The sequence below is a fragment of the Ursus arctos genome, unplaced genomic scaffold (genome assembly GCF_023065955.2).
Source record: "Ursus arctos isolate Adak ecotype North America unplaced genomic scaffold, UrsArc2.0 scaffold_4, whole genome shotgun sequence".
NCBI classification, from domain to species: Eukaryota; Metazoa; Chordata; class Mammalia; order Carnivora; family Ursidae; genus Ursus; species Ursus arctos.
The window spans coordinates 35,971,251-35,995,912 of NW_026623056.1; the positions used below are offsets into that span (position 1 = coordinate 35,971,251).

Consider the following 24,662-nt stretch of genomic DNA (forward strand, 5'->3'; position numbering starts at 1 on the left):
TCCTAACATCTCAAATTTCTAGTATGCTAATGTGCTAGTTTGGATGACATTCCCTGTTCTAGTAAACTATGGAAGTACAGTATATGTAATTCTTCCTCGTATTCCCAGTATCTGACAAAGTACCTGGCATCTAGAAGTTATTTATGTACATATATTATATAATATTAGAGTAACATTACTTAATATACCATCTGTAGTATAAATAATATTATAATACCTCATAATTAATATATATTATGTTATAACCAGCATATAATTATATAACAATAAAGACATAATTAATATATATTTTATATAATATTATATATAGTATATTATAGCAACATACCTATGTAAACTATACACACATACACAATGTCATGAGAAAGCTCATTCTTGCAGGAGGCTCAGAGCATCTAATTACTCGCCAGTTATTTGCATTCTGCCTTGATATGCTGGATTTTAGGACTGGCTTGCTGTGAAGGCAACCTCTGGAACAACATAGCTGGGAGTACAAAGAATGTTATAGGAGGCCAGAACCTGTGGCTGGGTTACTGAGTCTAGAGGGTGAAGGAATGGCCAAGTAAAGACCACTGATCACATCCTGCCTTTGCTGAGATGGTGCCAGGAGTGAAACAAGCCTAGAATTCTGCAAGGGGGCTGATAGAGGATTGAAATGCCTGGGGCTGATTAAAGCAATGTCAAGAAAATGAAGTTGTGGTGACATTCATGGTTTGAAAACATTAACTTTACAGAACTGTTTTCCTAAGGCCTTTGGGCAGATTCTAATTTGATCCAGCATCAATATCTGCTTGGCTCCAAACTGTTCAGCATCTGCTAATTTTTCTAACCGCTTTAATCATTTTTGGGGCTCTGCTTTAGAACCTCTCCAAATCTCCTCCTTCTCACTAAAGTCTCAAGTCTTCAAAGTCTATGCCAATTTTAATAAAGATCTAAAAGGATTACCTTATGTTCCTAATTTAGTATTTCTGTTTAATATTCCATTCTTTGTCTCACTTAATATATCAAAATGCAGAGTGAGAATCCTTGAATTTCTGTGAGCCAATGACTTACAGAACAAAAAATTGAAATTCAATCTCAGGTCACACATAAGCAGAAAGTAATTTGTGTGTCTGCCTTACCCAACACAGTATGCTGTTCTTGAGGACAAGGACTTTGTCTTTTTCAAAAATTTTCCCCAGTACTTTGTATAGTACCTATCTCCTTTTTTTGTTTCTTTGTCAAACATAAATATTCAGGGTGAGTTTAGTATTTTCATTTTCAAACACTCCTAATCAAGAGTGCTTGGTAACTGAAAACCAAGTAGGAAATTAAGAAGAGAAACACAAAATGTTGTCAGTAGATATATTAGAACATTTTTAAACCTGTGACTCCCTTTTTCATGTCCCAGTGTGAGACATGGGGTAAATGGTGAGGTTAAAGTTAAAAAAAAAAAAAAAATGAGATAGTACTAAAAAAGGTAAAGTGGTACAAAGAAGGGAAATTTTGGGAATAGGAACTAAACTGAATATGAATCAGAAGAAATCAGGAAAGAAATCAGGGAAGCTGAAAAAGTGAAAACAGAGCAGAGGGCAAAGACAAAGATGTTACATGCTACAACAGAACACTGTGTGAGTGACCCTCCCCTAATTTCCCCAGTGATCAAAATCTGTCATATTTCAGCCTGTCAAGGTCTGGACATACAGCCGAGGTTAAATGATCTTCCAAAATCTGCCATTGCAGACATAGCTGAACTAGATGCCTGGCCCTTCTTTGTCTTGTCCTCAAAGGTCTCATTCACACTTTCTGAAATTGTAGCCTTCTCTAAATAATCTATTTTTAGTCTTATAGGAATAGATGTGATAGTTCGGATGTTCCCCAATAGCAAGTCTTCAGGCTAGTGAACAGATCATTAACTGAAGCATCACCCACTTATGATGAGGCCTGAAATTTTAGGTTGTCTCTGATGACTTTAACCAAATAGCTATAAATGGCTAAGAAATATCACACAGGGAGATAGCAGAAGATTTCAGTAGATCTTGAGAAGTTATAGGTAATATTTCTTTAGAATAAGACTTAATGAGAAATGTAGGTACCACTGTGGTTTCTGTCTTTCAAGGATGTGGTCCATTTCATCTAGGTTGCCAAATTTGTGGGTATAGACCAGCGTTGCTTCTGAAAAACCATACGTGGTCCTGAGCCCCTGCCTCCCACAAAATACTCATTAAAGTTAAATCCTTATTATACTTTCTAAATATTTTGGAGGAATTAAAATAAAGTGCAGTGTGATGCCTACACAGTACAGGTATAATTCTTACACTAATTACTCTGAAGAGAAGGTTTTTGCTCAGTTGTTCTAAATGAAATTGAACCATTTCTACAAATCCCTTTGGAGCACTCACCATCACCAAGCACCATGCACATTGTGCATTCAAAGGCAAGGCATTCAAACTTCTATCCTTAAGGAGTTTATGATGCAGTGATACTAGTTTATAATCTACTACGGTGAAATAGACTGAAATGTTTGCAAGGAACTCTGATATGTTTGCCCGCTGTGCTACCAAAATGTTTCAAGTGCGTTCTAGGAGGTTAAAGCAGTGGGCAGGAAGGGATGGTATTTGAACTGGGTTTTGATTAGGGAGTAAGAATTTGCTGCTTAAAGAAAAGTTGGAGTGACAAAGTTGGAGGAGGGGGTAGGGAAATTCTACCCAAGAAAACACATCAAGCAAAGGGAGTCAACACTCTTACTCAAATACACACTCGTGCACGCACTCATGTGTCCTGGAAGTCAGCATATTTCAATCAGAGTTCTGAACTATTAGGAAGAAATGCTTTCTGGGACTGGCTTTGCTAGGATCCATTGTATGACCTTGAGCTAGAATTTTAAAGTCTCTGAATCTCGCTTATTCCATTTGTAAAATGAAAAAGCTAGGTTCTATGATGGCGACAGCTCCATCCAATGAAAAAAACTGGGAGATATAGTTAAAACCTGTTTAATCTGAAACTCACGGTTTAGGGGATACAAGAATAGTTTATGAGAAGTGATCCAAGCTAGCTGATTTTTAAATTTCATATAAGGGAAAACATTTTTGACTTTTATTGGTAGGAAAAATAATAGCAAATTTAATATTTCTTCCTACAAATTTCCTTACTGTTTGATAACACATGTATCTTAGGGTATAAATGTAACATTTTTCTTTTAAAATTAAGGATATCCCCCCCCTGCCAAACTTCAGATAAGAAAAGGCGCTGCTAAGACTTAGGACATTGACGTATAGTACATTATAACACTGTGTCTGGCTCTGCCTAGGCAAGTGGAGATGATAAAGAAGCAGTGCCGTGCACAGCTTCAAGTTCCAGGTGACAGCGAGGATTGAATGGTTGGAAATACAATGGGGATGTACCAAATCTTCTGCTCATATCTGAATATCTGTGGGATTTGCATTTGTCAAATATGAAAACTTGAGCTCAGAAACTGCATGTAATACCAAAGATAGCACCAGACATATTATCCTTCCTCTGCAAACATCTCTCCAAGATTTGGGGCTCAAGTTTCGTCTTCGGTTCTTTGGTACTTCATTTGCCCCATCTGGAAGCAACAGGAGCACAACTAAGAAGCAAACTTGAAATTTAAACTCTGCCAATTACATTGTTAGGTTTTAGGTGAATTAATAATGAGTTAATGAATAAAAATTAACTGGTTGGTAATCACCCAACTGTCCAGTTTTCCATATATTTGTGGTGGACATATTTTTGCACATGTGCCTCTGTGTGTGGGGGGGTGTATAATGTTCTATATCTTTTCAAATTAGATTTAAAATGTTTCATGGGGAAAAAATGAGAATTTAGTGCTGGTTACTGAAAATAATTCTTTTCATTTGTAAAATGCTTGGATAACATCAGAATCTCAAACTGTATTTACAAATTGGAATAACTTATAAAATGGCATTTTAGGGAACGGATTCTATTTCAGTTGTTTACTAGAAAAAACATATTAAACATATGTTTAATCTGCTCTCTTCTTAAAGGGCCATCATCTGCTAATGATGAAGTTATGCCCTGTGATGTTAGAATTTCTCCTGGGAACATGGAAGTCATGTTATACCTGTAGCAATCATCTCTCTATTCATCTGTTGATGAATCTCTCTACTCATCTGTTGGATTAGTGACAGGCCTAATGGAACTTTGGATGAGACAGAAAAGCACATTTGGGGAGGAGACCACCCCTCTCCTTCAGTGAATTTATCATTCTATTGCATACATAGAGATGTCCTAAGTTTTCTCTTCCCTGGTTCTCATTGTCCTTTGCTATTGATCCAGACCACTTAGTGATGAATACGGGCAGCACTCTCTTTCTATTTAAAGATCATGAATATCTATTATTGTTTTTATGTTTATTATCTTAATACCTGACATTTATAACATCTTTCTTCCAAAGAGCTCTCTGGAGTGCAATAGGGTGCCAAGTGAAGACAAATGAATGCAGAAGCGCTTTGTGCTTTACAGATGAAAGGAGATTCACTCTGGATCTGCTGCTTTCCAGGAACAACTTCTCTTGCTTCTTGTTTTCTTGCTTCAGCATGGCATGCTCTACCCATGGTGCAGTTCTCAGACTCTGCTCTTCTTTATCTTCTTTTGCTCTTTGAAACACACACACACACATTTGAACTCTCATCTTTATCCTGATGACTCCCCAATCTGTATTTCACTACTGGATCCTTTCTTAAAACCCTGCTTCATATTTATAACTATCTTTTGTAAACTTCTTCTTTAATATTTAAACAAATCTAACATTCCCAGCATAAAGCTCATTATTTATTTATCATTAGAAAAACTATCTTATAACTTTATTTGATATTCCAAATGCATTTTGAAATGTACAGAATTTTTTTAAAAAAAGGCCGGTCCCCAGTTAGAAATAGATTATAATAAAGAAAGGCATACAAAGCTCAAGGGTAGAGGATTATGATAAACAAACAAGTTCAGTGAGCAGAGCTTGGGATATTTTGGACTGTAAGAGTTTGAGGACAAGATCTAGTGAGAACTAATTAAAAAAAAAAATCTAGGGTTGTGTTAGAAAGAAATTTAGGATAATCAACCTTTAGTGAGTAAGGTCCACTTTAGTCCAGGTGTTACATATATTTTAGATATTTTTTTATGTGTATCACATTTTTAGAGAATGGATGTTAGAGAATAACTAATGCTATTTTATTTATGAGTAATTATAAATATAAGCATGAATACTGAAAAGATCATATGGTTTCTTTTTGGAATTTTTTTCTTTCTTAATTATGCACATCTGGGAAATTCATACCAATTGAGCTAATGCAGCCAAATCCATTAACAAGCACTCTCCCTCCAGTCAGCGTAGCTAACCAAATGGCAGTGCGGCTGCTACACAGCAGGTAGTCCTCCCCCTCCCCCACCCCCAGTATACTACACTCTGCTTTTTCAACTCCCTGATCTCTAGCAGTGATAACCCCATTCTCCACACACCCAGAGGGATTCACAGGACTCCTTCTGGATACCTTCCTCTTAACCATTTCATGTATCCAGTTAGTCAATGATTCATGTAGACTCTTCCTTTGCATCTCTGACATTTATCCTTCTTCTCCACCCTCACTGTGAACTCATTACTTTTCAAGCCCAAGTTACTGAGACAGTATCCTTATTGGGCCCTCTGTTTTACACAACTGTTATACTGATTGCCACTTTTAAGACCTTGCCCAAGAAAATAAAACACTTCTTGTGTGCTAATGTATTAAGTTTAGATTTCTCCCATCCTGTCTTCTAAGACTTTATAATTCATCTCCTCTCTCCTCATCCAAACAAGTTTCATACTGCTCTCCAGCCGGGATCCTTTCTGGTCGGGAGCACTTTCTTCCTTGTCCCATTGCCTTGCGCCAGGATGTTGGCTCCTAACTCAGCATTCATCCCTCTGGTTTGCTCTCCTGAATTTTATTCCACACTCATTTCCAACTGTTAGCGTCCCAAACATCCTTAAGGACCCAGTCCTCAAGTATTACTTTCTCAGGTGAATTCTTTTTTAAGATACAACTCCGTTACCATCTCTTTCAGAAAACCTTCCCTCCAGTCTGGATTAGGTGGCCTCCTTTATGGGACACAGTACCATGTAAGCATTTGTCCAGTTCATACTCACTGTCATTATCCAACCATTTGTAATCCCTTTCAGAACTAAGAGCAGGGCTCTTTCCCTGTGTTGCTTTGTGATCTCAGTGCCTAGTATCTTGACTGACATGTAGAAGGTTGAAGTGAACTCCACATGTTCAAGTTTCTTTGCATTTAGAGCAACTTTTCTGAAAATTTCAGACTTCATTGTATACTGTTTTTGAATCATTCACCAATCTATTTGTTGATCTTTTTCTAACAAGGTTGAACATTTCTTTTTTATTACGGAGGGATCTTATCCTAGAGCCCATAGTGAACGGTTCCCACAGATCTTTCGGGATACCTACTTACACAGAACTGATCATTAAATTCTTGTTATTTAATTAAGTAATCAAACTATTAATAATATCATAAGCCAAATATATCATAAGCCAAATTAGTAGGAGTAGAAAGAAGTTGCAAACCATCATTTAGTATTGTTTCTTAGTAACAAGGTGGTTATTTCTGTTCCAAGAAAAATAATTTTACTCATTTGCTATATGCATTAAAATAAGTACCAACATTAGACTGTCCCACATTAGCTGGTGAACAAAAATGATCTATTTTAAGAAATAATAAATCACATTACAAGTTTCCCTTCACTTATTATCTTCCTCTCTCATTGCCCCTGTTGTCTTATACTCCCTCTTGTTCACTTAGTGCTTTCAGATCCGTATCTTCACACCTGCTTATCGTTTTCTCTATCCTCCTAGTTCCCCAAACTGTCTAGTCCTTATATCCAAGCTAGATATTTTCTACATCAAAGCTCTAACTATAACCTATTTTTCCTGAAACAGCGAGTATTCCTTGTATCAGCTCATTCTCATTGCTTCCAAACATCACAAAAGGCTTCTAAAGCCACTTACCAACCTGATTCTAGCCTAAGATCAATACTCTGTCATGCTTTCTTGCGAGAGAAAAAGAGAACACCACTAAAGAAAAGGACTCTAATTTTGATTTTGCTACTGGAAAAAAAGTCTGTGTGAAAAGTTTAACTGATAAATTGTTGTTGGATATGGGTATTGGAAATATTTACCAAGTGTATTGGATGCAGTCTATGTTTTTGAATTGTCTGTATTGTCTATATTTGTTTCTATCTGTGTGTATATATTATATAAAATTTCACTGGTATTTCTCTATTCCTGACCAATATCTATCATCTGTATAGAAACTTTTTTTTTTTTAAATAGGCACAATATATTGAGTTGATGGTCTAAGCTAAGTTTTCTTCTTCTCGTGAGGGGATATTATGATTTAATGGATTAAGATGATGTAAGTTCTTTTTTAAATTTTAATTTTAGAGCTCTTAAGTTACTTTCACAGTTGTTGACTCAAAGGTTCTTACCTTGTCAGTAAAAAACAAGATTTACTAAAGGGCTCTTCCATTTGAAAACAAACAAAAAAACCTTCTCTATTTATTTCACCAAATAGAGATTTACTGGGTTTAGGAAACTCCCCTTGTATAATATTCACATCCCTTCAAAAGCTGGAATTTACCACTCACAAGCAAGTATAAATAATTTTAATTGGCTTTTTTTTTTCTTCCAAGAGAAAATGGGAATACCCATTAAAAAAGGAAATGACTTTGGGGACACCTGGGTGGCTCAGTCAGTTAAGCATCTGCCTTCAGCTCAGGTCATGATCCCAGGGTCCTGGGATTGAGTCCCATGTTGGGTTCCTTTCTCAGTGGAGAGCCTACTTCTCCCTCCTCCTGCTTTTCCCCCTCCTCATGCTCTCTCTCTCTCTGACAAATAAATAAATAAAATCTAAAGAAAGAAAGAAAGAAAGAAAGAAAGAAAGAAAGAAAGAAAGAAAGAAAGAAAGAAAGATAGATAGATTGGAGATGACTTTGGAGAATAGGATATTAGGTGAGTAGCCAGAGAGCTGTTGTACACTGTCTTTGGAGAGCATATAAGGAAGAAGAAAGGAGTGCTCCAGGTGGGTTAGAGGGTCAGGAATTCCACTCCAATTCTTCTGCTTACACAATCTGTAATGCCCTGGCAGCTCTTAAAATCATCTCAGGCATTGCCTATGGTTCTAGAGCCCCAAGGCTGGACAGAGTGCAAATCTATTCAAACAGGTAATTGGGGATCGGTCTTTGCCTTATTATTTATTTGTTCAATTGACGTATCTGCCTTTTTGGTTTTTGTTTGTTTGTTTGTTTTTTAATGTATCTATGGACTGTTCTGATGATCTGTAGATCTAGCCTTCAGGAAATGGGCATTTCTAAACTACAGCCCAGCCTACTTGTTTAAATGTTTCATCGGTGGCATAAGGATTAATATCCTGACAGTATTAGGCAGACAGCATGGTACAATAGAAAGAGTACTGTTTTGAGAGTTGTACTCTCTGAATACTGTCAGTGATTCAAAATAATTGTCAACTCTAGGCTTCCATGTTTCAGCTGTAAGATGGAGGGATTGAGCAAGGAGATCTTCGGGTCTTTACCAGCTTTAACAGTATGCAATGCTTTTAGTTTCTTTTTTTCTTTTTTTAATTTTTTTATTATATTATGTTAGTCACCATACAGTACATCCCTGGTTTCTGATGTAAAGTTCAATGATTCATTAGTTGCGTATAACACCCAGTGCACCATGCAATACGTGCCCTCCTTACTACCCATCACCAGTCTATCCCATTCTGCAATGCTTTTAATTACATATATTTCCTGATTTTCCTCTAATTTCTTTAATTTATTAATGAGAGCTTAATGGGTTGGAGTCTAAGCGTTTTTTCTGACAAGTGGGGTGATAATACTTTCATTGTTTATCTCAAAGTGTTACAGTGAAGGTAAAATATAAAACTATGTGTGTCACTATGCATTACGAACTGCAAAGTCCCATACTTGTGCATAACAAATTATTATTGTATATTTCTATCTCTATTATGAAAGATACAAGATACTTCAGTGTGCAACCAGCAGAGGGAGACAAGTTCAGATTAAGTTCTTCTTCAAACAGAAGCAGTTAATTGCTATGTGCACATGCATTTTTAAAAATTAAAATGAGGTTCATACTATTGCCAAATATATCACCAGCTCAATGCACTATCTGTATATTAAAGTTACAGTAACAAATGAAGAGAAAGAAAACACAAAAAAAATTGGGGGAGGGAACGTTTGATTTCTGGGCTTACTTTATTATAGGATTCAGAGATAGCTCTCCTACAAAGCATGTAATATTCCTGTGACAACTTCCTAAGCATGTCCATCTGGAGGTACAGACTATTTGAGTACCAATTTAGGAACCAATTCAGAATTCTAAAAGTAGAATTTCCAAATTTCCTCTGAAACTAGTTTCTTAACTTTCTCGTTTTATCAGCCTGGACTTGAAGGAGGAAAAAAAATACACACACACACACACACACGGGGGTGGGGGAGAGAATGAAACCTTCTATATCCAATTAGTTGACAAGTCCTATGAGTCCCTCTCTGAAATGCCTCCAAAAGTCTTCACCCCTTTTCTCTTTCCACTGCCTTGCCCTGTGACTTGCTTTTATCATCTCTTGCCTGTTGTATTTCAGAAAGGTTATAACTGGTCTTCCTTGAGTTTGACTTGCCCCAGTCCATTTCCCATTCCATTGCCAGTTATCTTCTTAAAACACAAGTCTGATGGTGTCACTTGCTTAAAGCCTTTCTTTAATGACTCCCTTTTGCATATAGAATAAGGACAAACTCCTTGTCTGCAAAGACCCTCACTGACTCCAACTTGCAAAAATCAGTCATTTTCCATCTCTACCTCCACATCCTTTCATACAACTTACTTTCCCCACTAACATAAAGTCTCTGAAGGAAGGTCTTCATTCCTCATCATTATTAGAAAGAAATAATGATGCTTATTCCCTTTCTCATCTGTCTTCTTTATTAGTCTTCATTTTTTAGCAGTTTTGTTAGTCTTCTAACTAGTTTCTCTACTTCATCATTCTTCTAACCTCTAATTTCTCAGTGCCAGAATAATCTCCCTAAGATGCCCATATCTCATCTCATCTCCTTCACAATTTAAAGTAGCCTTCCAAATAGGAGATGAGGAGGTGTAGTGTGATTCTACGTTCAGGCATCCAGGATTCTTCATTATGTAGCTTCTCTCTTCAGCCTTTGCTCTCTCTTCCGTGCTGCTAGTCAGGTAAGTCTCCCTCCAGTTCCATTCTTTGTTTGGGATGGTTCTCATGGCCATCTTTTGCATCCTTTGCATAAGGTGTTGCCTTCCTCCAGTCTCCTCTTACGCATCTTCCAAGGGTTACCTAAAATACCATTTCTCCAAGAAGCCTTTCTCATATTACCTTTTCTAAACTACCATTGTGTTTTGATTCTGCTCCCTGCTAATTTACTACTCACTTGTTCACTGGCTATCTTATTCTCTGTTTCATATGTCTTTACCTAACTTCTCCATCTGAGTTGTGGGTCCCTGAATTTTATCAATTTGCAGTACTGCTCAGTACCAGAGAGGACTGCACATATATGTTGATTAATTTTGGTCCTGTTCTGTATTGGAGAGCCGCTGGGAGAGGCTTACCTTATAATTGTACAACGATGAGTTTAGTCCCTCTCTAGGAGGGGCTTTAAATGGCATTCCCCTCATTAGATTCCATGAGGGCAGAGTGTCAGTTGCGTACATTATGTTTCTCCAGAATTTAGCACAGTAGTTACATGGTAGGTCTCAAAAAATTGCTTATTTTAGTGATCTTTATAATCTTACGTGGCAAGACCACTGATGAGACACAGCTTGTGAATCCTCTTCCTCTCACACAGGCAGTGTTCCTACATTCATTGTTAATAGGAGAGGGCTGAGAATGTGATTTACAGATAGGAAAGGAAGATACTTTTAAGCAGCAAATTTCTGGGACCTTTTGAATAAGATAATGACCTAACACTAGACTACCCTGCAGCTCAATATTGTCAGTAAACTCTTGAGAAAACATATTAGTGTTATTTACATGATTGATAGCCTCAAGATATTTAACTAGGCATTCCATTTAGATTTAGTGGGATAACAATTGCCTGATAAATAAATACAGACATATAAGAAAATATTTAGTGGCATCTGCTCATTGTGTTAGGTACTTCTTAATCTGTAGCAAAGCACTTTCTTATATTGACATTTAGTTAATATATAATAACCATATTAAGGGTAAGCAAAGTTTATAGCTGAAGAAAAGCACCAACTGGGACACAGGTTTTTTTTGTTTTTTTTTTGTTTTTTTTTTTTTTTCTTGACTATCTGGTATAAATTACAGTCTACTTGGCATTCTGTCAGTTCTTATTTGATGAGTGGTGACTTCCTGCAAGGAAACACCAGAATTGAACTGGTACAGTAGAATTGAACTAGTAGTAGTATGTGGAAAATACTGATCATTTGTGATAGAACATGGCCTTTTGGGGGAGGGTCTTCCCATCATGAGCAGGTCTATTTAACTCAATCTTTCCTCCATTTCTGTTGCTACCCCCAGTCCAAGACAGTTGCCACCGGATGACAAAGATTAACTTTCATTTGTCTCCTTGCTTCCACTATTGCTCTTCTATAATCCATTCTCCAAATGATATTTGAAGCAATCTTCCTCTCAATCCCTTGCTTAAAATCTTTTACTGATCCTTCAAGTCACTAGAATAAAATCTAAATTCTTACCATCATCTCTTCATTATGGCCCCTCCTCAATTTCTAATCTCATCTGCTTTTTCTAGCTATTTCCCACAGCATACACATAAGCCACATTCCTGGGTCACTGTTCTTATTTTGTTTTCTTGTGTATGGTGTATGCATCCCTGCCTCAGAATCTCTGCACATGCTATTTCTTTTATCTGGAAAAGTCTTCTTGCAGATATTTGCATGTCTGCTTCCTCAGATTTCAGTGCATACATTCCCCTCACCATACCTTTAGGCCATTTTCTCTGTGTCACACATATTTTTCTCCATAGCATTTACTCTCCCAACATAATCTTAAATATGTATTTACTTGTTTATTGTCTATTTATCCATTAAGGATGTAAGTTCTATGAGAACTGAGTCTTGGTCTGTCTTGTGTAACTATCATATCAATAAACACTGAATGAATAAATGACTCATAAACCTACTGGGCATGTCAGAGTACAGAAGAGCACACCTGCCTCCACTCTTTCTCATTTCTCCTTGGCCTATTTCCTGAGTATAGGTACCCACGTCACTAGGGTAACCACAAATAGAGGATATAATTGTCTGGTTGCCTACTTGTACTAACATCTTGCTATACTGAAGATGCTATTACCACCATCTTTCCAGATGTTGCAGTGTTCTTCCCATATGGCAGAGATAGATGAAAGAACAGTAGCAGTGCAGATGCAGCATTACTTAGCAGTTGCCACCTCCTTGTCCATGGTGACTGACTGGGCAATCCAGAAAAAAGGAAGATCTTAGGGATAGTATGTACGTATCTGTGAAATAATAAGACATATATATGAGAGTAAGTTTGCTGGTGTGGGAGGACCCAAGTAGCAGCTCAAGAACCTCAAAGACCTTATGAAAACTTGGACAGATCCAAGTACTGATACTTACCAACACAGAGTGAATGAGCGAAGAAGCAGAAGACCAATTTGGTAACAATATACCACAAAGCCATGAACAAAAAGCAAGGCGTGAAAGAGCAATTTTAATTGTGCAGACTACAGATTGAGTGCTTTACATCACTGAGAGTTCTGTAGTAAGGATTTGAACAATATTTAACTGACTTGAAGCTGATTGATTTTGTTAGGCAGTGAGGCACATGTGGATGAAGCTACCGTATTCAAAGGAGCCAGATTCTGAAGGAAATTCACATGAGATAGTGTCATGCTTATGAACATAAACTGAGGTACTTGAATATTGCTAAATTATGATGAAATCATTGAAAATGTCATAGCAGGAATCCTAAGGAGAAGTATTAACAGTTCTGCATTTCTAGTTCATATGGAAATGCTAATTCCACTTACAAAAGTAAAGTACAGGCATGGCGTTATTATGATTAAGACCTTACAACTGTAGAAATGTAGAGTGGTACATTAATAATATTATAGACATGTTTAGCATAAAATGCAAGCAATGTAACTAAATTAGTTGTACATTCCAGGCTGCATCTGGATTTCCTGTGAGCCTGTTACGTTACAAAGCTAAACAGAAGAATAAACCTTTCATGCTTCTTAGGGTGCTCAGATGTTAGCCAGTTTTTGTTTTTTCTGCAGCATTTGTCCCTGGAGAGTGCCAGAATCTTCTAAAGCCTCTTTTAGAAGGCAGTATGTTATTTTAAAGTAGTAGTTAAGATCATCTTACTTGGGTGATGATGGCTGTTTCACATGGCTAACAGCCATACTTGCATCACAAATAACCCGAAAGTATGTTCATTTTTGCCAGCCCTCTTGGAAGAATGCAGATAGTGGTGTACAGAAAAATAGCTTGTATAAATTTCAGTAACTCGTCTATCTGTTTCCTGCTTTACGTTTCTTAGGAAAGCAAGCAGAGGAGTTCATATTGGAATACATTTGCGGGAGTGACCATTAGGTTGAGATAAGTTACTCAGTATATATATATAATGACTATTGGATTTATTAGAATTTATTAGATCTCAGTGAGAGATCCTGGAGGCAGGAAAACCAGAAGGAGTCCACAAGGGAGTAAAAAGAGGAAAAACTCCAAGAGAACATAAAGTTGAAATGCAAGTCAATGGTACACTCACAAATAGCTTTATTACTTTATAAATGATGGGATAAGCCACGTGAGTGGGCTTGGGCAGTCATTCTTCTGTTCTCACATTCATCAATTATAGAGTGCTGCTGCTGTGCCAAGAGTTGGGTTAAGAAGTTGTATTTGAAGTGACTCCTGGACATAAATTATAAATATTAAAGAATTAACTTATATATTAAACTTCTTTTTTTGGAAATTCTTCAGAAATCCAGTATAAAATATCAGTCTAAATTAGAGAATTTTTAAAAAGTAGTCTTCTTAAAAAATAAATAAAATGTAGTCTTCTTTTTGTGTTTTACTTCCAGGGAACATAGTAGTAAGTCAATTTAGTTGAACAAAAGTACCAATGAATGGACTTCAATGAAAATATTTTAAAAAAACTTTTAATTACATTATGTCATTTATTTCTTTTTTTTTTTTTAAAGATTTTATTTATTTATTCGACAGAGATAGAGACAGCCAGTGAGAGAGGGAACACAAGCAGGGGGAGTGGGAGAGGAAGAAGCAGGCTCATAGCGGAAGAGCCTGATGTGGGGCTCGATCCCGTAACACCGGGATCACGCCCTGAGCCGAAGGCAGACGCTTAACCGCTGTGCCACCCAGGCGCCCCTATGTCATTTATTTCTATATAAAAATGTACTTTTGATTTTGTCTTAGTTAGGTTAGGCATGTCTATTCCATTTCTGATTACAATCCTGATTAACTTAATACATTCTTTTCTCAGAATGATTGTAGTGACAAACTCCAGATTTGATTGATTTGCTACAAATTCCACATTTCTGTTACTTTGGTGTGAATTATTTTGAGCCCCAGTATGTTAATCTTTATGTTTCATCTTAGTATCGGACAAGTCCTACTGGTAATTTGAGATCACTTGTATAGATATTAGTCAGCAACCCTTATACAGAATCTCCTGCAAATCATATGCTACCACCCCACTGTACTTCCTTCTTGCCCTGGAAAAAACCTCTTCATTTCTTCATTCAAAGTGTAGCCCACCGATATAAGGGGATACTGATACTCTAGTTCCCATGGGAGGAGAGGGAGGTCTCATACCATTTACCTGGCCTCATCAATGAAAATAGATTTTCTAGTAGCCTCAGTCCTTTGGGTCTTTATTTTCTTCCTTCTGACATTGGAGAAACACCACTCACCCAAAGAAGACTATTCTTCATCTCTAAAAGCTCAAAAGAAGCCCACTGGGGATTGTCAAGCCTATTGGCAGGGATAGGTGGGGGTGGGTGCTCTTTTCCTTGCAATCTTTGCATAGAGTTATATGTAATCCATGCATCTCCATTTGGCACTTGAAGTTCATTTTCCCGTTGATACTGAGAACCCAGGATTATGGGTCTTGTAGTTCACCTAACCACTTGACTTAATAATTTTTTGTGGCAAAAGGGGTTCCAAGTTTTAAACGGCTGAGTTACAAATTAAGGGTAGAATATCACTGATTTATTATCTGGGCACTGCTTATCAGCACCAACATACATACAAAAACACTTAAGAAACACAATTTTTTTCCTTACTTTCCTCACATAATCTGTAGGAGTGCACCTACCTTTTAAATTGAGAAAGTTTAGCAGATAAATTCTTTGAATTCTGGGGGAACAAGACAGGTGTCAGCACAGTAAGTGCCTCCTTAGGGCTTGGACTCTGATGGGACTTGATAAGAATTCCTAAACAGGGGGAATGAAGCAAGAGAGACTATGGACTCTGAGAAACAAACTGAGGGCTTCAGAGGGAGGGGGGTGGGGGAAAGGATAGGCTGGTGATGGGTAGTAAGGAGGGCACATATTGCATGGTGCACTGGGTGTTATACGCAACTAATGAAACATTGAACTTAACATCAAAAACCAGGGATGTACTGTATGGTGACTAACATAATATAATAAAAAAATATTATAAAAAGAAAAGAATTCCTAAATATATTCTCCCTTCCACCCCATGCCCTTAGCTGATCATTTGTATTACTAAGAGGGGTGAACATAATAACGTGTGTGTATTTACTTGTATATATGTAAAGATTTAGGGAAAGTTGTATAAGAAACTGGAAATACTTGTTGCCTCCACGCAGGAGAAATGGTTGCCTGAAGACAGGACTAGGAAAGAACTACAATCTGCTCTGCGGCATCCTGTACCACTTGATTTTTACACCATCTGAATGCCTTAACCTTTCAAATAAATAAACAAAATTAAAAAAAAAAAAGTCCTTGGCTGGTCCACTCCTATCTTTTATCCTCAGCATCAGTAGTGAGGGAGATATCTAATAAAAGTGTAGGGCTGTCACATGAGTGACTAACAGTGTTAGCCCCATGGTCCTTATCACTTGGCTTGACTCCTGGAGTAGAAGGAATGACAAATGATGGTAACCTGCCTGCCATTTGCTGGAGTGCGTACGTAGCCTCAGTGTGGTCCTGTAAATGACAAGCTTTCTGATATACAAATCTCTTCCTTACATATGAACATTTTGAGAAACAAGTGCCAGTAGCAACCGAGGTAGCAACAGCACCATGACATTTAGACAGTAATCTTTAGTACCATTCCTCACGTGTGGGACTGAGTGAGGGTTTCCTGGAGAGTGAGGTTGATGGAGGGATTGGGGATCAGCTGCTGAGGCTGGCACTTGGAAAAGACAAACCAGGCATTCACACTCCAGACCACTCAATACCAGCATTGTCTCCAATCCATCCTTCATAAGGGGGCTCCAAGAGGGGGAGGGGATAAAGGAAGGAGAGAAAAGAAACCTTTTTAATCCTGTAAAAGAAAGTGCAGGAGAGAGGAAAGAATGAACAAGAGGTGAGGATGAAAAGCCATTGGCCAGGAATATTTAGTTTTGAAATCAACTTTGGCTTTTAATCTTAGCCTCCCATGTCAAGTTTCTTCTGTTTTATGTTCCCCATCCCATCTTTGGGCACCGGTGCCCCTCCACTCCCCATGCTTTCTTAGCCTCCTCTGGTTCACTCCCTTCATCTGTCCCGGTTTGCCTTCTCCTTGCTTTCTCTCCTTCCCGGCTCCTTTTCCTTCTTTCTCACCCCTTTCCGCCCATCCTTTCCCACACTCTTTCTCCTGTGCTTTTACAGCCTGAGTCCCTCTCCTTCTCCCCTTTCTCTTGCACAGTACATCCAAGCTCCATTCCCTCTTCTTAAGGAAATCAGCCAGGCCTCAGATGGAGCTGTTGTCCTGACAACCTAAAGGCGCATCAGGCTTTCACTGAGGCTGGCGGCTGCTGAAGGGGGCAGTTGTGCAAAGCGAGGGGCCAGGCCGGAGGGAGGGCGGAGGGGATGACGTGGAGGGGCTGTTGAAATCCGCGGGGGCGGGGGAGGTGCGAGCGGAGGGGAGGGACTGGAGGGAGAAACAGGAAAGGGAGGGGGGCAGGGACTCTGGGCTGCTGCCGCTGCTGTGTGGGTTTCTTTACACTCCCTGGCAGGCTTGGTGCCGGCTCCTTCGCCTGCCTGCCCGCCCGCCTGGGAAAGTGGGTTAGGGAGGGAAGGAGCTCAGCGCAGACACTGGCAAAGGAGCATCCAGCCACAGACAGACCAGAGAAGAACACCTTCCTTTTGCAGCTTTCTCTTCATCTTTTCTAGAGGGTTTTATATTTGTACTCTCTCCTTTTAAATTGTGTTCCTTTGACTTTCCCCCCGCTCTGCTTGGGTTTTATGAGGCTTTGTTAAGTCTTAGACGGAAGAGAGACTGAGCCAGGGAAAGAGAGGCAAAGTGGAAAAGAGCACAAACTGGCAAAGCCCGTTCTGCTTGGCTGTTGATGAAAGCCCCGTGTTTGTAAAGCCCTCTCGGCGTGAGCAGCACGCACACACCCTCCAGAGTACAGCGCGGACCTGCACCTCGGCGTGGCCACCATGGTCGCCAGAGTTCAGCCTGATCGGAAACAGTTGCCGCTAGTCCTACTGAGATTGCTCTGCCTTCTTCCCACAGGACTGCCTGTTCGCAGCGTGGATTTTAACCGAGGCACGGACAACATCACCGTGAGGCAGGGGGACACAGCCATCCTCAGGTAGGGCTTTCGGGCAACTTTTCTGCTGTGCGCGAGTGTGTGTGTGTGTGTGTGTGTGTGTGTGCGCTGTATGTGTGATCTTCAACTCCAGCTTCTGATGCTGCAGGCTTGTGTGTGTGTGTGTGTGTGTGTGCATGTACACGCGCCTTTTACTGCGTGCGCAGGTATCTGCCAACAAATTTCAAGGGAATTCTGTTTCCCCTCAAGGACCAGCAATGTTGGTTAAATGTTGTTTGGTTTCTTAGGACCTTGTTTCTCTTACCAAGAAAGCCTAACTTCACCTATGGTATTAGTGACATTTGGGCAGTATTCTTGCTTTGGTAATTTCAGATGCTTTGCACTTAAGAGTTTTGTTGGGATTCTTTAATCAGGAAAGAAGAGTTGTTGAATTATGGCTCTCAGAGAGTGATACACAGTACTGCATTCTCTGTGCTGTGTGTGTGTGTATGTGTGTGTGTATGTGTGTGTGAAAGGGGGGGGGGGATGTATGCACCTCAAGGCTCTCGCTCTGCCCCAGCAGTAGTTCTGACTGGAGACTTTCTGTAAGGATCGTCTAATTGACATCCAGAGCAATAAATCAATCTTAGAACTTTGGTTGGTTACTGAGCCTTTTCTGGAATGTGTATGGACATCAACACATGAAAGTAGAGAAGAAAAAAAAGGAACTTGCCAAATTGCTGATATTTAAGAATAGCAATGTTAAGCGCAAAGGTTAGGCAAGAATTAACCTGGCGTAAAATGGGTATTTCAAATTGATTATTGACCTTAAAGTCCTATCTCTGTGTGGCTCTGCCAAACTCTGCAATATAATTTGGGATTGAAATTTGGAAAGGGAGAGTCCCAGTCCTTGGGAGTTTGACCCCTATAAGGGACAGTGAGCTGGAGAAACTCATATGGAACCTAGCCATAATTCTATTTCTAAAAAAAGCTTCAAGCTTCTTTTCCTATTTTCCTATGTTTCTCTTTTCTCTTCCCCTCCTCCACCCTCTGCACATACCCGTAGTCTTTTTTTCTAGCTTTCTTAAGTTTCTATCAGATACCACTCCCCCCCCTCAAAAAAAAAGAATGAAAAAAAATGTTCTCCTTGGAGATTCTTTAAAATCTCATTTTGTCCAAATAAAATGACCCAGTGTCAGTCTGTCCATACAGTTAATATTGCTTGTTGCGGCAATAAAAAACAGTAGAGGGTAGAAAGTAAACCTCTAATCTGTGTGCAAGGAGCTGATAGTGCATAAACCCTGGGGCATCAGGGAGCAGTTCTCGAGCAGAGCTGCCTACAGCAGCAAAGTTTTCTTTCCTTTCCTCAGAAATAAATTTGGTTGGCTGTCACAGTGTCCTGCTTTGGGATCTCTAGCCTTGTTAGAGAGGAATGTGTACGTGTTGTGTGTTGTGTTGTGTTGTGTGTGTATGTATGTGTGTGTGTGTGTGTGTTGCTGCAGATTGTAAAAACTCAGAAAATCCTAATGTGTAAGTGCTTGTTTCTTCGTTTCCTGAGCATTGAGTGATTTTGAATCCCAAAGATCCTACCATCTAAAGCAGATTTTCCCTACCAGCTTTCCAGCCCTGTAAACCTGCATGTGTGATTTATCCACATGGAGTAATAAGATTTATAGAGTAATTTATCTGTTTGCAAAGGGATTTGGATATGATGCCGAAAATGTTTTTTGCAAACACATAAGCATGCCATCCCAACTGCTAACATTCATACTCCCTAACATCATTAACCCTTACTAGTGAAGCACTCTATATAAATTTATGCTATCCCCAGGAAGACTTGTTTTTGCTGATTAGGAGACTGAATGTGGGGAAGGTGAATACCCTGGATGTGTAAGGTTTTATTTAAATGCCCATGAACTTTGTAAGTCAGCATCGCCTTTATCTTAAGCTATAGTTATTAAGGAGTTAGGTAAACATCTAAATGTTAATTCAGAAGAAAAAGGATGTTCTTTTATTTTCGTATAGCATATGCATGGAAGTCTATGTCTATGAGAGGTGTTTTACTACATAAATATCTACATATGATATGGATGTGCTTCCATGTGTCTCTGGCTTAAAAGAAATGGAGTCTTAAAGCATTACACTTTAGTAGACATTACAATGTGGAAATGGAGGGAGTGAGAAATGAGAATAAATATAGAAGCAGTTATTCACTGGGAAAGAGAAGATAGACAAACAGAGCATGCAGAGAAGTCACCTGTGAGAGTCCGTTGCTTTTCCAGACCTCACCTAATGTGCCCTCTTTTTTTAAAAATTTCCTTTGCCTTGGGCAAGGCTTTTATTTCTGGGTTGGTGGAGCTCTATCAGAAGTAACTATGGAGAGAGTTCCCTTTGTTTTCTTAGCTGACCTTCTTCTCAATCTCTAACTGAGCCCAGTAAGCTTTGTGGGTCAGTCTCCCAGTGAAGAATGGTTTTCTTGCTTTCTGTTTACAAGTCTAGCCTGGGAAAGGCTTGCTTCTACTTTATTTGTGACATTTTACTGGGAGCATGAGCTTCCAGGGGAGGAGAGGAAGGAGAACTTGATTCATTGGAAGCCACAGTAGATGTTTGGCACTGAGAAAGTGAAATGGCAAGGAGAAAAAAAAAATTGTCTCAGTGAATCTGTGGCCCTGAATAATCTGAAATGGCAATGGGAGACAAGGAAGGTTTGCAATTCTGGTGGCCCAGTGACAGGAGTTTGGCTGACCATCCCCAAAACATTTACCTTTACTGCCTTACTCCCATGGAAAAAAAAAAAGTGTATTTTTTGGGAACTGTTGCTCATTTTTGTATAATTATGATAGGAGATGAATACTAGTCTTGGGGTCTTGCTTTGTAATTTCTATCTTTTGGGGGGAAAAAACAACAAAAGACTATAGAATGAAGGTGACAGAACTACATGGAAAGAGAAATACTCTCATGTATACCAACCTCACCCTGTGTATCCCAGACAAGAATCTAGATCTTCAGAGGTTCGTTATGAGGTCCTTTAAGAACTAAAGAAAACCACACACCATCTTCTGTCTTAGGCATAGACAGAACTGGTCTGTAACAGACCAGTAGGTGGGTTTCTTCCTAGATACTGAACCAGAATTTGCATTTATATTTGTATGCACAGTAAAGTGTAAGACATACCCACAGGACTTGACTTGTGGGAGTGTGTCAGGTGTTTTTCCGAACAGAGCCCACCTGCCACCCCTCAACAAGTGTAGGAGTTCATCCATTACTGGACATGACTCTAGCACTGGTTTTTCTAACTTTTTGCCCTGGCACACAGGCTCCCAAAGAGATTCACCACCTGGTTAATTTTGGCAGGTTGAAATCATATGGCTCTCTTGATAAGTCAAAGGAAAGATGGAAATAGTGTTCTAATCTAGCCTTTAAAATTTCACCTCTAACAGTCCCACTGACTGTATTTTTAATATCAGTAGCATATGTCTAGAAAGATAATTATAAAATAATTGATTCTAATGTATCTGTTCAGAAGGTAACTATGTAAAAATGATGTATATATGCATATTTGTACATGTTACCTAAGTGCGTATATGATAAAATGCAGAGGTTTCACTGTTGTGGGTTTAAATATTTTAAATTTGAGGTATTGAAATTTTATTTATTTCACAATTCTGACCCTATTTGATGTTTGCAAGATACTATGATACATTTTATGGTGATAACAGTTTTCCCATTTAAATGTAAATGTACTTAATAAGAGTTAGGTATAAGAAATTAAGTTAGTTTAACATAGCTAAGTTTTTAATTTTTTCAAAATTCTAGGTCATTATTCTGTTGTTTTTATACTAAGGGGAAAAAAGGAAACAACACAAAAGATATGATTATTTGACAGTGCAGTGTGGGAATTTTGTGCAAATTTCAAGGGAAAAATGGCTTCTCTTCTATAAGGCATCTGGAACGCCTACATTTATAAAGAAAGTGTCAACACTCAAACATACTTCTGACACAATATGTGATTTTTCTACCACTTGTAATTCACTATTTGAAAACAAACTTTGTGGGCATCGGTCTTTGGGGAAAGTTTGTGACAATTATGAAGTTTTCTTTCTCTGTGGCTAAATCACTAATCAACATTTATTGGTTATTACTGATACTTTAAGAACACTTCATTTCACATTAAATCCTTTATCAAGTATATTTGGTAAATGATAGAGTATAGCACACTATATCTTGTCTAGGAATTCGGCATATTCGACATACTTTCTAACATTGACGTACCTGTGAATTGTGTCATTTGTTGTTACTTATGGACAGAGGAACACAGCAGCCTCATGTGACACATGCAAATTGTGATCATTTGTGTTTTTATAAATATGAAACGCACACACCTCACATAATTAGGTGGTTTTCCGTTCTATGTCATCTGACTTTGAATGAATTATTTGTAGAACTGTGGAGTGAACAACCAAAGGGGACTGACTTACCACTCAGTTTAGTTGGTGAGGGTTAAACATTTGTGTTTCTCAAAGCTAGTTCTACATAATAGCAAACTCGGGAAAAAAGAGGATTAGTGCATATTTTGCTGTGGTCTTTGAGGGCTCCAGGTACAAATGTCTGTAACTCATGTGATAGGAAGTTACCTGTGTGCTGGTACCCCTTGCTGTCATCGCTTGTGCCTTAGAGAGCCCTTCTCTTCAGGCCGTTACTTATGGCTTACAGCCGTCTGCCCTGTTTTCAGAGTGCCCTGCTTGTTAGTTTCTACGACGCGGAAGACCTGGACTCTAATTTTGGCTCCATTCTTGTTTGCTACATGACTTTGAACAAATCCCTTAAATATTTGAGCTTCAGTTTCATTTATAAAATGCTGAACCTCCCTATTTTAGTTACTCTACTTACTGCACAGAGTTGTTTTCAGAAGCTCAGAAGAGATAAAGTCGGGAAGTTTGTTCAGTTGTAAACTGCTACATAAGCATCAGAATATTAGGCATTTTCCAACCACGTTCAACCAGTTGTTCTGCATTTACGGAGCTCTTTTGCTTAGACCAATGTTTCTCAAACTTGAAGGTGCTTCAGAAGGTGTACCCGGAGTGCTTGTTATAACACAGATGGCTTGGCTTCTACCTGCAGAGTTTCTGATTCAGTAGGTCTCTGGTAGGGTTTGAGATTCGCATGTCTAAGAAGTTCTTGATGACGCTAATGCTGCAGGGTTGGGCCGCATTTTGAGAACCACTGACTCTTGCTACTACAAGTGTGTTCTGCAGATGAGTATTTTAGGTATCATGCAGTTGCTGTTTAAAATCCAAAATCTCAGGGTCTATCCCACACCTAACAAATCAGAATCTGCATTTTAACAAGATCCCCAAATGATTCACAAACACCTTAAAGGCAGAGAAGTGCTGCTTGAGACCTCAACTGGAGACCTTTCAAAAATTACTGAAGCAGTATATTTACCTTCAGAAATTCTTATTTAATTTGTTTGGGGTAGGGCCTGGCATAGGTATTTTTTAAAAACTGATTCTGATATGTATATAGAGTTAAGAACCACTGCTTTACCATTTGAGGAATCTCTTTTACAAACCACCTTTGGGGCAGTAAAAAATTAAAGTCATGTTGTATGGCTTGGGAAATATGTCAACGGCAAAAATGTACAGATTGAATTAGGAGAGAAGAGTTGAGATCTTTACCACACGATCCCGTAACTACAATGCCATGGAAAATGGAGTGACTTTATTTTAATATGGATCCAATTTACATAGTATCTATTGAAATAGCATTAAAACTTGGTTTTTAAAAGATTATTGTCCTGTGTTCTCACTTTCATTTATATCAGGCAAGACACAAAACAGTTCTATGTTTTTTTCAGGGCTTTCTCTAAGAGAGAAAAGAGATAATATTTGGGCAAGAAAAATAGTCTTCAGTGTTAACTTATTCAAACAGGCTTAATTGTGTGCATTTATGTTGCCATATACACAAATATATGAGTTACAGTATGAAAGTTACATGTTTGTGGACTTCATCTCAATTTTACATGGTGATCAATCTTTAGCTGAAACTTAGGATCAAGTCTTTGTGTCATAATTAAAGACTGTCAAGGATATAGTAAGTTCAGAATCCTTAACAAATACTCAGAAGACCTAGATCTAAATAGCTTGAAGTAGTTTGAGCTATTAAATGAGAATAACTGACAATTACTTGGCTTACTCCAAAAGCTATTTTTATGATGATCAAATGACCTATGTATTAGAGTGTTTTATAAACTATAAAATGGCATAAAATATAAGCTCTTAGTAAGATTACTGTCATATTCATGGTAGGAAATAACCTTTAGAACATTAGGAAATTTGATAAAATGGGCTTTTTGTTTTTATTTCTATAGTCAAGGATGGCCATCTGCTCTATGTTTGTATCATTTTTTCCCCTTTAAAGTCATTTAAAGTTACATGTATCTTAGAATATTAGTTGAGTTTCTTATCCGGAGTACAGGGTGAGTGAGGGTTTTTTGTAGTCACTTGTAATCAAAGTGTTATCTCAAGTTAATGAGTGATTAACCTTCACAAAAGAAAACACGTTCCTTCAGATTTTGTTAATTTTGTGGAAATCTGGAGTAGGAAAGGCCTTGGAGATTAGGCAGTCCACCATCTCATTCTATTTATTTATTTATTTATTTATTTATTTATTTATTTATATTTATTTGCTTATTTCAGAGACAGAGACAGAGTGAGTAAGGGGTGGGAGAGGGGGCAAAAGGAGAGGGATAAGGGAAGCAGACTCTCTGCTGAGATCCTGACCTGAGCCAAGTACCACCCAACCACCCCCACCCACCACCATCTCATTTTAAAGTGATGTAACTGAGGGGGAGCCTGGGCGGCTCAATCGGTTAAGTATCTGCC

At 38.4% G+C, this 24,662-nt stretch overlaps 1 protein-coding gene across 3 annotated transcripts in view; it reads left to right on the forward strand.

Moving 5' to 3' along the window:
• Window positions 1–17,206: 17,206 nt before the first annotated feature.
• The window catches only part of LSAMP (limbic system associated membrane protein), a 629,681-nt gene continuing 622,225 nt past the window's right edge, over window positions 17,207–24,662 (forward strand). For 2 of the 3 annotated variants that reach the window (XM_026493751.4, XM_044382283.3), the window contains exon 1: window positions 17,243–17,841. In XM_026493751.4, the coding sequence (XP_026349536.1) occupies window positions 17,687–17,841 (155 nt within the window). In that variant the 5' untranslated portion in view covers window positions 17,243–17,686. Of the gene's footprint in view, window positions 17,842–24,662 lie in introns of all 3 variants that reach the window. The other variant, XM_026493778.4, reaches the window with a different exon arrangement.